This window comes from Mytilus galloprovincialis, chromosome 9 (genome assembly GCF_965363235.1).
Source record: "Mytilus galloprovincialis chromosome 9, xbMytGall1.hap1.1, whole genome shotgun sequence".
NCBI lineage: Eukaryota > Metazoa > Mollusca > Bivalvia > Mytilida > Mytilidae > Mytilus > Mytilus galloprovincialis.
The window spans coordinates 29157034-29173644 of NC_134846.1; the positions used below are offsets into that span (position 1 = coordinate 29157034).

The window sequence follows — 16611 nt, forward strand, 5'->3', positions numbered from 1 at the left end:
ACCTCGACCTCATTTCATGGATCAGTGAACAAGGTTAAGTTTTGGTGGTCAAGTCCATATCTCAGATACTATAAGCAATAGGGCTAGTATATTCGGTGTATGGAAGGACTGTAAGGTGTACATGTCCAACTGGCAGGTGTCATCTGACCTTGACCTCATTTTCATGGTTCAGTGGTTATAGTTAAATTTTTGTGTTTTGGTCTGTTTTTTTCGTACTATATGCAATAGGTCTACTATATTTGTTATATGGAATGATTGTAAGGTGTACATATCTAGCGGGCAGATGTCATGGGACCTTGACCTCATTTTCATGGTTCAGTGGTTATAGTTAAATTTTTGTGTTTTGGTCTGTTTTTTTTCATACTATATGCAATAGGTCTACTATATTTGTTGTATGGAATGATTGTAAGGTGTACATGTCTAGCGGGCAGATGTCATGTGACCTTGACCTCATTTTCATGGTTCAGTGGTCAAAGTTAAGTTTTTGAGTTTTGGTCTTTTTATCTAATACTATATGCCATAGGTCAACTATATTTGGTGTATGGAAATATTTTATGATCTTTATGTCAGTAGCGCAGGTTTCTTTTGACCCTGACCTCATTTTCACGGTTCATTGCACAGTGTTAAGTTTTTGTGTTTTGGTCTATTTTTCTTAAACTATAAGTAATAGGTCAACTATATATGTTGTATAGAAGCATTGTTAGCTGTACATGTCTGCCTGGCATGGTTCATCTGACCTTGACCTCATTTTCATGGTTCATCGTTCTTTGTTTAGTTATCTTGGTTAATGTTAAGTTAATGAGACAGTTGTAATAAAGCTTTATACTTAGGACTATCTACATAATATCAATGATTAGTATAGAAGGCGAGACATTTCAGCGTGTGCACTCTTGTTAAGAAGATCAATAAATTCCAAGTTTTTTTAAATGTAATATTTATTAAAAGGATGATTGTAACATCTGCATTTTCAAGTATAACTATTTAAATCTTGATGTATAAAAGATAAGCAATATTCATCATTGCCTAATCAAAAATAAGAATAAAATCTTGATATCTAGACTGTGATACCAGTAAATTATGCGTCTGTTGTAATCATTGGTGATAAAAGCAGTCTACTTCAAAGTCAAATTGATCAAAATTGTTCAAAAACAATAAGCAACAAAGCTTAAACTCAGGTTTTCAGAGGTAGACATGAATATAAGAACATGTGGTAGACTGCCAATGAGACAACTCACCACAGGAGACCAAATGACATTTAAGTTTACAACTATAGGTCACTGTACAGTTTTCAACAATGATCAAAACCAAGATATTTTTTCTATCCTTTGGGTATTTTACATTTGAGAAATTAATCTTAGACTCTATGATGAACCTCAAATCAGGTTTCCTTATATCAAAACATTTAATAAATCTGTGATCAGACAAATGTTTTTTGTAATAAAAATTAAACTGAAAAATGAAAGGATAATGATGAACATAAAAGTTTAGCATATGGAAACATTGACATGCAAAAACCCCAATAATGCTAAATAAAGATAAGAATTGGTTGTAAAATAAAAGAATTTTAACTATTATTTTATTTTTATTACAAATTGACTTTGTCATATCATTGTATTTGTATTTATTACTTAGAATAAAATAAAATCTATGGATAAATTGAGATTTTTTATGATTCTTCGTTTGCTGAATGAAAAAAAATCTTTTCATCTGATAAATATATATAACTTTATAGAAGGATAAACTTATTTTTCTTTAATTAACAAGAGAATTTAAGATTTTGACATTTTTTATTGGTATGTAGGAAGCCCAGAAAAATATCAGAATGGTTAACCAAGCTCAGATTATGAAATTTTCTTCCTGAATCCTGCAGCTTTTGTCTCATATAAATAGGAATGACATTTCAGCTGTCTTTGGATACTTGCTTCTTTTTAGCAAATTATCATCTGTATTTATGTAATTAATCCAGGGATATTGAAAAAAGTATTATTTTCATGTTGGCGCCACTTATAACGCACTGGTATACCTACACAATTGGAAGATGTCGCCTAAAGATGAATTATGTCACCACTGTAATATTTGCCACTGAAATATCACATTTTGAACAATAAAACAAATGTTGTAGATAGAATAAAAGGATACTTATATATCTTTGTGAAACTAGAAATGATAAGGGTTGAATTGGTACTAGAAAACCTCTTTATCTTGGGTATGACAATAAAGCCTTCAGCAGTCACACCAGACATATTGATCATGTTGGTTGGCACTGATATACATTACATAACTCTTTTTAAGGTACTTCAGCTTAACATGACTTGTGATGCTTGCACACTGGATAGTAACAAATATTGATGGAATTGGTTGAGTTGTCTCATTGTCAATCATACATGTACCACATCTTCTTATTTTTATTTTGACAGTATAAAGTAGCTTTGAAAGATGTGACTCTTGAAACTTACAAAAAATATCACATCTTCATCGACCTTAAGCTTGCATTAATATAATTCATGATAAAATAAAATTGAGAAAGGAAATGGGGAATGTGTCAAAGCGACAACAAACCGACCATAGAGCAGACAACAGCCGAAGGCCACCAATGGGTCTTCAATGTAGCGAGAAACTCCTGCACCCGTAGGTGTCCTTCAGCTGGCCACCCTTAAAAAATATGTATACTAGTACAGTGATAATGGACGTCATACTAATCTCCGAATTATACACAAGAAACTAAAATTAAAAATCATACAAGACTAAAAAAGGCCAGATCTCCCCCTATACCTCTAGCCAATGTAGAAAAGTAAATGCATAACAATACACACATTAAAATTCAGTTCAAGTGAATTCCGAGTATGATGTCAGAAGATTTAACCAAAGAAAATAAATAAAATAACAATAATACATAAATAACAACAGACTACTAGCAGTTAACTGACATGCTAGCTCCAGACCTCAATTAAACTGATTAAAAGATTACATGTATGTCTTCATCATATGAATATCAGGCACAATCTCTCCCGTTAGGGGTTTAGTATTATACTTTCATAAAATATATGAGAAAAACATAACTGTGTCATGCCAACAACTGTTTTTTAAATAAATGTGTTTAGTCCCGATGCAAAGACCCTTTAAGTGAAACAATATTAAAGCCAAAATATACAATCTTTAATGACCTGACAACAGTGTCGTAGCTATATCCCTTCTTAATAAGTCTGTTTAAAGGTTTTGTAAGCTTTTGAGGTGAATACTGACATTTTTGTGCTTTGTAAAGAATAGTACCATAAAAGATTGGATGTGAAATACCTGAACGTATAAGATGTCTGCATGTTGAGTTAATATACGAATTATTTCCTTATACCGATGATAAAATTTAGTAAATGCTTTGACTAATTTGTGATATCGAAAACCCTGGTGTAATAATTTTTCCGTTATACATAAATTTCTCTCGCTAAAATTTAATATGTTGTTACATACACGAGCGAATCGTATATATATATATATATATATATATATATATATATATATCGAATGATGTTTATTTGAAATCTGTCACAAACATTTTATTTGTTTGAATGACAAAACAGTGATTTGCTTAATAAGTTCAGCCACTAACCTTATGGTTTGAATCCTTACAATAACAAGCACAAATCCACTATTTTGAAATTGATTTGTTATGACTGTGGATTAATTGGTCCTTGAACTTGTAGTAACAACAGAAACTCACCTTAATGGTTCATTTGACTATTAATTAACATTGTTCTTTGTAGAACATACCAGATCTTAACTTGATAAATGGGAGAGAAATTGATTTGTCCTTGTGAGGTGTCAAAAGTTCAGTCAAAGCAGAAAGTAGTAAAAATATTTGTAAAACAGCCACTTGTTTCAACACTTGCATGTTTTGTCTTTGATGGTTTCAATATGCTTTAAAGATAAGTAGGGAAGAAATTTTACAGTAGACAGGTGTAAAATATTGACAGAATTATTAATGAGAGAGAAGCTTACTTATGAACTTCTAGTGAAAAGTTGTTTGAAAGTGCATCTTTTAGAACAACACAAACCATATACATGTACTTGTCAACCAATTTTCTTGTAAGGAGGTAGTGATACCTCTTTTGATTAAACTGCCATATATGGGATCAGTTTAAGAATAAAGAGATTTGGTACTATTGCCAATGTTGAGCCAATGTGGTATCCACCAGAAACAAAATTAAAGCACAGGGATGTAAAAGGTGCACTGTACAGCCTTCAACAATGAGGCTGTCAGTGTCAATACCATTTTTTTGCCTTTACTTTTTGGCAGTGTTTCCAGCAAGCTGTAGAAATGAATATCTTACAAATAAAAAAGAATACCCGAATCCAAAAAGCATTCAGAATTGCAGTGACTTTTCCTCCTCAGTTGAATAAGATGTTGCACCTTTTTGATGGTAATTCAATTAGATGAGTATTTTTCAAATGCAAATTTTTTTGTATGATAGAATATATATTCCATCACTTACATGACTGATACATTGTAAAACAAATAAAACAGTAATTATTCTTTAATTACAAATTTGTAGTAAGGTTCAAAGATTCTTAAATTGAGTTTTATTTCACATGCAGTGACAGATGGCCATTTTATACATCCTATTTATGAATAAGGGAGATTTAAAGTTGAATTTTTATAAGATAACCTAGTCAGCATGACAGGAAAAGTGAAAAACAACAAGTTGACCACTTTCAGGTCTTACCTATATATTAATAGATGTTACTCACCAGCCTTTGTATTTGTGGTGAAAAGATAGAGGACAGTGAAAAAAAATGATTCTTTATATACAATGTATGATATATAACTCAATGGTATTTGAATTATTGCTTGTTATTTTATCCACCAAGCGTCTTTGGAGATATGGTTAACCCTTGTCCATTTGTTTGTATGTATATCTGTCATCATGTCCTCATATTGGTTAATGTTCTCTAACTTTTAAGTTGGCTCAACCAAAGGTTTTGAAACTAATGTACACCTTGCTTTATATAAATTACCACCAAACACAAATCGGGTTCAAATTTGGCTAGCATCACTTTCACCTTTCTCGAGTTAACCCGTTACCCCATTACTGTTTGTTATCATACAATTAGAGTATCAAACCCCCTAGGATCTCTAATGACATTACATACAGAAACATAGATCATTGTGATTCCTTGCTGAATGAAAAGAAAAGAAAATGTCTATAAAACTCCAGCATATTTACTAGCAGTGGCATCTGTGTCCCATTGACACATTCTTCTTAATTTGTTTATTTGTTTTCACATGGATCTTAGTCATGACAACTGTTCCTGGGTGACCAAGAAAATACATGCTGAACTGTTGACATATCAACTGACATGTTGGTGGTCAAATGACATGACAGATTGTCATTACAAGTCATGTTTATTTGTGTATACAAACTTTTGCTTGGGCTATGTTTGTGTGTGGTTGTGAGATATTGCAAGTTAGGACTTATGATTTTAATAGGACAATAACAAGCCTTATATTTACATATTTCCTCTTTGTTTATCAGGACTTATTGATAAAGTTTGAACCTTTAATATGCTGTAAATGTTAATTTCTTGTGTATAATCATGTCATAAAGGACTTTAAATGGAGTAAAATGGACAAATTAAAATAATTTAAGATCACTACAAGCTGGACTTTGTCTAAGCAACAGAATGTTGTTGGAATTGACACAGTGTGGGACAGAATTATAAGTTAATTATTCCATGCAATCATTATCAGAATTGTAATCAGTGTTTAATAAGTTATCACATATATATTTTTTCCATTGCGCTATTGGTACCTGGTGTAATTCGTTGGATAATTGAATTGCGTCATCATTGCTAACTTGTTTAAACAGTATCTTAATGAGAGGGCTAGCGCTTATCAACTGCATTTTGTTGGATGATGCTTGTTTTTCAAATTTGAATTTGTCAACAGTCATGTGATTTTTGATGGTGATATATATGTTATAATGTGAAAAGTAGAGACATGTCTCTATTGGTACATCATAATGAAAGAGTGAAATGTATATTCTTTGAAATTGGAATTGACTGTCTTTGAAAATGTCTTTATAATTGTCAAGAATTAAGTTATTGACAGAATTTATATAGAAGTGTGAAGAAAATCCATTTTACTGTAAAATTGGGAAAAGTGATTCTGTCGTCTGATTTACTGAGTTTGTAAAGCATGTTGGTCTATCTAACTGGAAGCGCTTTAACTGATTCGGCTAATGACAACAACAACAGAAGTAATTTGTGGAGGGATAATGATTTGATTGATTGTAGGGAGGCTGTATATAGAGATCATGTGACAAATGATATTCGTAATGATAGGAATCTATGGTTGTCTCAGACTCTGCGTCAAAGTAGAAATTTGTCAGAGAAAATCACGGATTTAAACTCAAGAGACCTAAGGTATTCACGTCATATTTTGTTTATAAGCATTGGTTGTTTTAATATTTAATCTGGCATCCTCTCTCTGGCGTAATTGAACTGGTATTTTGACATACTTCTGAATATATATGACATCAGTATGTAATATTATATAATTTATTATTTCTTGTCTTTCTAATTTAAGACCTTGAAGGAAAGTACCGAATTAAATTTTTCACTGATCATGAAGGCGTTTGGTCTAAATTACTTTATATTTCTTGGAATACTCAAAAAGACTGAGAAAATTTAATGAGTCATCAGAGATTTTCTCTACATTTTGTGAAGTTAGTAAATTCTTGAAAGGTTTTTCCAAATCCATAAGGCACTATGCATCTTCTAGAAGGGTCTATCAGTAGAGTGAAACTATGGTTTTCATTGGCTAGATTTAAAGCTGCTCACTGTGTTTCCTCAACAACTCTTGAAGTAATTGTAAGTGTCATAGTAAACCCTGACGATACAAGTTAACTTGACATGCATTCAATTCTAAAAATAGATAATTAAGCATCCCTGTTTAACATATCACACATTGAAAATTTGAAATGCTAATGATATTGATAAAAATGATCATGAAGTAATTAACACTTTGCTCATGTTGTATAATAATTGCCGGAAACTTCAATTTGAGTTCTAAGTATCATAATAGTTATTTTCCTCTTGTGAAGGTTGTGAAAACACTCAGAAAACATTATAAAAACTTCAAAAGCAAGTATAAATTGTATCTGTTATGATGTTATTTTTTTACTAAACCTTGAATTATGAAACGTCTGCATTTATTGTATTCTGTGGGTCTGATTCTTTGAAAGAGCAATGCAATATCTGTAACAGTTGTGTTATTTGATAAATTGTCTATCCTCTAATTTCAGGGATATTGTAGAAAAGTATGTTCTTATGTGCAACAGTGATATACACCTAATTAGAAGCATATCAATTTTAGATTAAGATAAGAATATGAGATTCAAACAATAAAAAATCCATATAAAATCACTTCTTTTTGATCCTTACAACTTTGAATAAATTAAGTTTCTCATATCAAAATCTAAGTGTTACAAGACTTAAAATGTGTGTGCGTATCCATAGCTCACACATATATATATAAGCATTATATTGCTGAAATCATCAAAAAGTTTTAAAAGGTCTTCAACATTTATATGTCTTTCAATATTGAGTTTTTTTCTGTTATTGATTGTCATGACTTTTAGTAAAATTGAGAATGGAAATGGGGAATGTGTCAAAGAGACAACAACCCGACCATAGAGCAGACAACAGCAGAAGGTCACCAACAGGTCTTCAATGCAGTGAGAAATTCCAGCACCCAGAAGCGTCCTTCAGCTGGCCCCTAAACAAATATATATACTAGTTCAGTGATAATGAATGCCATACTAAACTCCAAATTGTACACAAGAAACTAAAATTAAAAACAATACAATAATAGTACACATTATTGGGATTATGGAAATTAAGCACTCAATTGGGTTATTTTGAAGACGTGCAAATAATTATTTTTTTTATATTTCCAGTTTTGGTAAAAGAACACCCGGCTGTACAAGAAGAAATAGTGAATGTCTGCTGCTGGAACCTTCAGAGATGATTGTTGTAAGTACTAATGTCTGAATGATTGTAAATCATTTCCATGTTTTTATTACTGTGGATTCATTAATATTCGTTGGATACCAATTTTTGTGGATTTTGTTGGTACAGGAGAACCACAAATTTAAATGTTCAATGAATTAAAAATTTTGTTAAGTAGTTTATGCAGTTTGTGTCAAAAAACATGAAATTAAATATCCATAAAAATGCAAGTTGTACTCAATCCACAAAAATAACTGAATCCACAGTATTGCAAAAAGACTCAGGAGACATTAACTGTTACAGTAATAATTCCTGATATTGCATTTATTAATTTTGCATTCTGTTCTGAGTGTTCATTGACAGAGGCATTTATAATCATGATAATTGCATGCTATCATCACTAAATTTAGCTGCATACTACGTTGTATTTCTATATATGGTATGTATATGTGTGTCAGGTCATTCGGTGACAGAGTAACCTAATTCTTTGTTAAAAGTCTCAGCAACCAGTCAACCTGGCTCTGGACTATCCTGCAACTGAGACCCTATTTACACTTGTATAAAAGACTGATCTTTAGTCTAATGTAAATGGAAAAGATCCATCTTTAATCAGACTTAAAAAGTCCACTTCCATGGTTTATTAGTTGTCACCACCTAATTTCAAGGTTCAATGATCATTGTAGTCTTCTTAATTAACTTTTAAACCAACAGTGCTAAGCTGAATTTTACAAAAATATTAGTTGTACTATATATTGGCTTGTAGATATGATTTCAACAGCCCTGACAGCATTTTTACAAGCTTGTGCTAGTGGGCTTTTGGTTGAGGACGAAGACTGGAATTGTCAATTTTTAATTAAGCATAAGGGATGATTTAGTTAGTGTGTGCATGCACTCTTAGTTTGAAATTAGTCCTGAGGATTGACATAACAATGTAAAATATTTATTGTGGTTGACTGGGTGACACGATTAAGGATTAAAAAAAAGAGTTTCATCAAGTAGATATGATTATTAGGTCAATCCTTGATTAAATTGTTAGTGTATTGGTAATACAGGTTTAATATCAAGCAGGAAAATGTCATTGTAATTGAATGACTCCCCGATTGTTTTTTATTTTAAGCTGAATTTGAGCTGTGTTTCATGTTGATACACACTTAAAATTTGTAAAAGTCCAGGTTTCTTACTTTACATCTTTTTAGAAAGTTAAATGTAGAATGTACTTTCAAAATTCAGTTTAGACAATAAAGTTCACACGACTTATTTTCAAGAAATAAGAGATTGACAATTTCATATTTAAGATTCAACAACTTTTTAAAGATGAAGCTCATATTGTCAGTCTTCTTGTCAAAGTTTGTGGTTCTTTCTATGTATTTTGACTTCCTCCTCCAATATAGTCTGGCTGAGATGATTTTGTCAAAGATGGAGATGCAATGAGTAACACCAGTGTCTTACTACACCTACATGACATTGAACCACAGTAAGATTAACATGGAAGTGATGTCAATATAATCCTAACTATAACTATTCTAAAGATCATGTCAATTACTGTAGAAAGGATTTATTTATAAGGCAATTAAGTGGTAATTTAAAGTCACTTCTAGTTTTTCTAAAAACTTCACATTGTCAATTGATAGTAGTATTACCTCTTAGCTTAAACTTAATTTTTAAAGAAAAGAAACTCTGTATTCAGTTCTTAGAACACTAAAATATTTGAATGAAAGAATCTAACTGAGAATGTAATGTGACATTTTTTGTTTTATAAATACACATGTACACTCTCTGTGTTATTTAGTGTCTCTTTCCTGCTACAGCCTACTCATAATTCTGTCATATCCTTTTTAAGACAACAAGGATACTTATAGTCATTTGACACAATATACACACAGGGAAATTTTATTAGTAATTAGTGTTTAAAATTTCGAAAAATTTATCATTCTTTGAATTATAAATGAAATTGACTACCTCTGAAAGTGAGTGAGATTTTAATCTTGTACTTAGAATTGGAATTTGTACAATTTTTGTGCCAAGAAAGAGAATTTTTTGTGATTCGATTTATTTTGGAGGAATAGTTAAACAAGCAACAGGTAAAGATTTAATTTGAGTACTATATTATACTAATTAGTAATTGATATTTAAATGAACAATTCTAGCTTTGAGGAAAATGTTGAATTTTCTCATTATCAAGGGAAGGTCTTTTGCACGTGTATTTAATGCAATCAGTCATGTTATTTTGGAATGGTTTTTTTAGAAAATCAGTTCAGCAGGTTTGCATCTACGAAATTGATATGATGCAAGTGCAACAAGGAAGTTTTATGTTCTATTTTGAAATAGACATGCATATAGAGGTTCAATTTTGGCAAATTGTCACAAAATTGTTAAACATTTTTAAATATGGAAACTCTTATATATGATTCAAGACTGCAACGAAGGGATTTACTTTAAGAAATTATTTGTGACCTATCCATTCAAAACCTGCATAATTGTAACTTTTAATTTGTTGTTGGATAATAGTGAACCTCACAAATTTTTTTTTTCATTCCTGAGCATTTTGTTATTTTTTACAAAATTCAAAAGGAGTATGCTGGCCGTCTCATCTAAATTTGTATGCACCCCTAGGCAGCAAGACATATAGCTATGCATTTGTTTTGTTATAAACATTAAGAATTTATAAGAATCCCTTTTGGCTTAAATGTGTACAGCATCACTTGCTTTCTTAATCCTTGAAACTTATATAAATGTTATAAAAAGCTATTAGAAGAGGGGCGAAAGATACCTGAGGGACAGTCAAACTCGTAAATCGAAAATAAACTGAACAACACCATGGCTAAAAATGAAAAAGACAAACTGACAAATAATAGTACACAAGTAACAACATAGAAAACAAAAGACTAAGCGACACAAACCCTACCAAAAACTGGTGGTGATCTTAGTTGCTCTGTCATGTCCACCTGTCCATTTAGGGTAACCTGCTCAAAATTTTATTTCAGATTTCACTGTACATACACTGCACTGGTGGACATTGTCATTTCTACTGTCCATTTAGGGTAACCTGCTCAAAATTTAATTTCAGATTTCACTGTACATCCACTACTGGTGGACATGTTCATATCCACCTACTTAGGACAACCTACTCAAATAAATTTCTAATTTCGTAAAGATATTGATTGGAAAGGTACACTTATTTTTAAAGGAAATTTGCCCACTTTGTGTTTACTGGAAAATCCCAGCAAAGATGCAAAATCTAAGATTGACATCCCTAGGTATTAATGTTAAATTGAACTTGTTCAGCAAATTTTTAAAACAGAGGGACTGTCTTTTGCAATTGTTCAAAGCATTCTCTAGTAGCCAAGTAAACCATTTTCCCCCTTGTCCAATCCCAATAGTGATCTGTTTTAGGTTTGTGTTTTTTTGGCCGGGCAATTCAATGCAGGATAAAAGATTTATTACCACTTGTCTTCATTATAGTCATATAGTAGGGAGATCATAGGAGTTCAGAAGGTCATCCAAAACACATGCTAAAACATATATACTGATAAATGGACATAACATCCTCTGTTAAATGGACATTTCAGCCATCAAATGCTTTATGATGGTGTATCTGGTTACAGAAGTCTTCGTTTAGATCCCCATTAATTTGTATTTCTGTTTCAGTAGCATGAAAGCTTTCATAATAAAAACAATTTGAGAGGATAATTCTGAATTCCTTGATAAACATTATGATATTTCTGTCTTTGATATGCAGCGAAACAAACAAAAATCTTTCTTCTAGACTTTTAAACCTGTTGTCTTGAGTACAAACAAATGGATTAGAACCAAAACTTTGATGAATGCATTCAGAAGGACATATAGTCTTGTTTATCTTCTGTTCTGAAAACTCCATTTTAATTGTTCAACTTTGGTCATGCTTAAGGTTTATAAAATTCACATGTACTACTTGTTATGGGTTTTTTGCTTGTGATGGAATGTGTCCTTGTGTCATAGGTTTATGCCCCTTTTTTTTACAGATATGTTTTTTTTTGTGTGAGAAACACATCTTCTTTTTTTTATTTGAATTTGGTATGTTGACAATCTGCTATGGTACGACACTCTGTCACTGACTACTACTTGCTGAACTTTTATACCCCAGTAATCTGCTAACATGTTCATGCAAAGATTTTGGTGTGGTGCATTGTTGTTATTCTTTAGATTTGTGTGTATATTTTATTGTTGTGTGTGTGTATGGTAGTGGTGTTAAGTTTGTCTGTCTTCTTACTCTGGTTTCTCAAAATTCTTCTCTTTTTCTACCGTAATGTATTTAGGTTATAATGTAGAGTTAAGGTTAGTTTGCAGGCTCAGTAATTACATTAAATGCTGTTGAAAATGGAAGAATTCCCGGGAGAATTAAAACAAATATGAAAAAAGCAGATAAACAGCAATAAATGTATAGTACATGTATTAAACTGTTGTAACATAAAATCCAAGTCTTGTCCCAGGGAAATTTTTATATGAAATTACTAGTGAAAATATTTGATAAATAAGTAATAGGAAAAGGAAGAGGTGGAGAGAGGATGTAGTAAAGTTTGGTGTACTCCCTGATGTACTTGTAATTTTTTTTTATTTAACTTACATACAGGAGAAACAACAAATCTGCCAATCCTTGATAGCCACAATACAAAAAATATTGATTTTAAAGTGTCAATTTTTCCTACATAAAAAAAAAATGAGGAAATGTGGTGTGATGGGCGATGGGATTATATCTACCAGAGTTGATGTTTATCCTCAGAATTCCCATTTAATCTGTAAAATAAAGATGTGGTCTGCAAAATTTATTTATTTTTTAAATGGAACAAAAATTGAAATCACATGAGCTGCAGGTAAAATTTAAATGAACTATTCAAGTTGAAATTAGAATCTGTTACTAAGCTGTTTTGCAATAGATTTTCAAGATTAAATTCTTTTCTTTTTGAGGTACTCAGCAGTGTTGCTGTTTGTATTGATCTGACTGGATGGTTATTTCTCTTCAATGACCTGGAAGCTAAATATAGAAAATTATTAATGATTCATTTAATTAGTAGAGCATTAACATGGTGCAAAAGCAAGGTCGTATGTATTTTCCTGTAAATGTGTGTTGCAGAAATTGACATAGGTTTTAAGTCGTAACTTTCACAGACATATGTTCAATTCATTGAGGTGATATGAATAAGTGTTTAGGAATCTTTGTTTTGGCATGGCAACCAGACAGATTCAAACAGAAAAATGCAAAAAGTAAAGTGTTTTCTATGGAATATCAGAATTTAAAAAGACAGTAATATTGTGTTTGTCAGTTTATCATGATAATATAGAGAATTATGGATTTTTTTCTCAGACACTTGGGAATGTCAGTGAGATATAAAATTTTGTTTTAATTAACGATGTAGGAGTAAATATACTACAATTCCAATGTAAGTTTGTCATCCATTGGGAGAAAATACTACGGAATTCTCAGGTTAGTTTTCTGTTTCTAAATGTCAAAATGTGGACATGAACTTTGGAAGGGAATTTGATATCTCTTCCTGGTAAAGAGGAGTTTATAATAGTTCATGTTTTTCAGGGAAAAAAAGGTTGAAGTTTATATTGTCTCGATGCTCCCCCTATCTCGTATTTTCTTTCCTGAAGAAGAAAATATCAGGTGAAACTGAGAATAAAAAAATGTTCATCTCGTGTCATTGGTAGTTTCCATAGCCAAACTATGGAAGACATAGAAAAGTTCTGTGTTCCTTGTAATATAAGGACAGTCCCATCAGATTCATTCTTTATTTTTAGAAGAAATTAGACTTGGTGAATATTTTTTTAACATTATCATATTGTTTATAATACATGTATCCAAAATTATCAAAATGTCAAGAGACTGTTCTAAGTGTTCAATGTTACTCTATCTGAAATTTTTAATTAATATCAATTGTCATGTTAACTCAAGGTGTTCAATGTTACTCTATCTGAAATTTTTAATTAATATCACTTGTAATGTTAACTCAAGGTGTTCAATGTTACTCTATCTGAAATTTTTAATTAATATCACTTGTAATATTAACTCACATTGTGTTGTCTCATCCTCTTAATAATATTTGGTGATCATTTGACATCATGATCTAACCTTATCCTTAGAGATATCATAGATTGTTAAGGGAAAACAAATTAAGTTCTAAATGTTTGAAAGCAAGCAAAAACTTGGAAATTTATTTTTATGCTCACCAAAGAAAGCAAATAGGTGTAAAAAAAATAGATGGTTTCACCTTTTGGTAATTAATTGGAATCATATCAAATTGTTTTCTTTTCATCTTATCATTGAAGTTCACTGCCACCAATGTAATTTACAAGAGATCTAAATTAAACAAGCATTGGTGACTGTTATCATATTTTTATCACTTTCGTTAGAATAGTTTGGTCATGATAGTCTCATTATTGTAGAACTTTCTTGCAATTCAATGCACTTATAATGAAAGTACTCCAAAGCTGATACAGCTGTAGGTACTTTGGATACTCTAGAGTCAATTTCTGCTTTTAGTTAATAAGATTATGTAATAGTACTAAAACTGCATTGGCAAAAAACACATGGCAGGGTTGACATTACTGGTAGTTGATCTTGACTATTTTATTTAGACAGATATGGTTTAAATGGCTTAAAACTTTTTTTTGTTTTGGCTGTCTTACTAGTACTAATTTTGTCTTGAGAATATCTGAGGAAGTGGCCACAGAAACAACTTGTGTGTACAGGCATTGCAAGAAGTTTCTCTGTATTTCTCTAACTTAGAGTACAGAAGTAACAACTAATGAGCCAAGTTTATTACCAGAAAACATAGCGGAATCTGTCTACAGAAGTTAACATCCTTATGACAATGGTTATTCTTGTACTTATAGTTGTTGATGTCAGTCTATTATTTTACATTTCTGGTTATGATGGATTTATGTAATCCTGAAAATGGAGATATTGTGTAATTATTATCAGTAGCTCAGACTAGAAAATTGCTTGTGAATGACCTTTCACTAGAACTGATAAGCAGGTTGAAGCAATAAGCACTAGTAACAAATAAAGATATTTATAGGAAAAAATCTGTCAATAAGTGATTGATTTTATCTTAACCTTGTCTTAAAATTTGTCCACACACTTTGTAGATTATTGAATTATTTTTATGCCCCACCTACGATAGTAGAGGGGCATTATGTTTTCTGGTCTGTGCCTCCGTCCGGTTAAAGTTTTTGGTCAAGGTAGTTTTTGAAGAAGTTGAAGTCCAATCAACTTGAAACTTAGTACACATGTTCCCCATGATATGATCTTTCTAATTTTAATGCCAAATTAAAGTTTTGACCCCAATTTCATGGTCCACTGAACATAGCAAATAAATTCAGGTTAAAGTTTTTGGTCAAGGTAGTTTTTGATGAAGTTAAAGTTACATCAACTTGAAACTTAGATGATATGATCTTTCTAATTATAATTCCAAATTAAAGTTTTGACCCCAATTTCACAGTCCAATGAACATAGAAAATGATAGTACTATTGACACATTCTTGTTTAAATTAAAACTGTCTTGTTTAAATCACAAATTTATGCAAGTTGATATTTAGTTGCATAGGACATATGTTTTTTATTCCATCCATTTTTAAGACCCTCATGACATCATTGGTGTAATAAATGTCCTCAATAAACTGACCTCCATTCATCATATTGTTAACCATTCCCAAAACTGTACTATGTAATACCATGAGACGAGACTGTCATTCAAGTGAGAGGGTTAGCGCTATAGAACCAGGTTTAATCCACCATTTTCTACATTTGAAAATGCCTGTACCAAGTCAGGAATATGACAGTTCTTGCCCATTCGTTTTTGATACGTTTTGATTTTTGATTTTGCCATGTGAATTTGGACTTTCCAAAATGATTTTCCTCTAAGTTCAGTATTTTTGTGATTTTACTTTATACCAAAGGTGTGAATATTGTCAAGATTTTTTTTTTGATTTTTTTTTTACATAATTGTGTTACTTAACTTGCTAAATTTTTTTTTATTCAAATTTTCATATATGGGCTGGAGACATTTTTATCTCTCGAAAAGCCAAGTTCAAATGAAGTAAGCATGTTTCTAAATAGATCTGTGTCCACTTATGATGTTTGGATCTTAACAATTGATTTGTTCCTAGAAAAGAAATTGTAAATGGTAATTAATTTTGACCTGTTTACCGGACATTTGCTGGATGGAATGGAATATCAGACGGGATTAATATTTTGACCTTTTATGCAGATAGATAGATGTTGTCATTTACTGTGAATATTCTGTTTATGTTTGTGTATTGGGTTTGAAATAGTATTATTGATTCATCATCAATTCTGTCAGAATAGAGGAAGGATGACTGAGTGATAAAATTGATTGATTTTATATTTAGGGTTGTAATAACAAAATTATTACAAATATCATGTGTCCAGGGTGTCCAGGGATCATGATTTGTGTGGAAAATACAAAGGAAAGTTAACGTTTTTTGGACAATTCAAAATGGATCTATTTTAATTCATATTTTTGAGTGATAATTGTGGATAAAATTTTCATTGAAACAAGTGTTAGACAAACGGTAAGCATCGGAAAATGACAGTTTTACTTATTT

At 31.2% G+C, this 16611-nt stretch overlaps 1 protein-coding gene across 14 annotated transcripts in view; it reads left to right on the forward strand.

The window, feature by feature from the left end:
- The window catches only part of LOC143044760 (rap guanine nucleotide exchange factor 6-like), an 83542-nt gene that overhangs the window by 29777 nt on the left and 37154 nt on the right, over positions 1–16611 (forward strand). For 12 of the 14 annotated variants that reach the window (XM_076216901.1, XM_076216911.1, XM_076216902.1 and 9 more), the window contains one exon: positions 7953–8028. In XM_076216901.1, coding sequence (XP_076073016.1) covers positions 7953–8028 — 76 coding nt within the window. Of the gene's footprint in view, positions 1–7952; positions 8029–9859; positions 10086–13221; positions 13246–16611 lie in introns of those variants that run through there. The other 2 variants (XM_076216910.1, XM_076216909.1) reach the window with 2 other exon arrangements.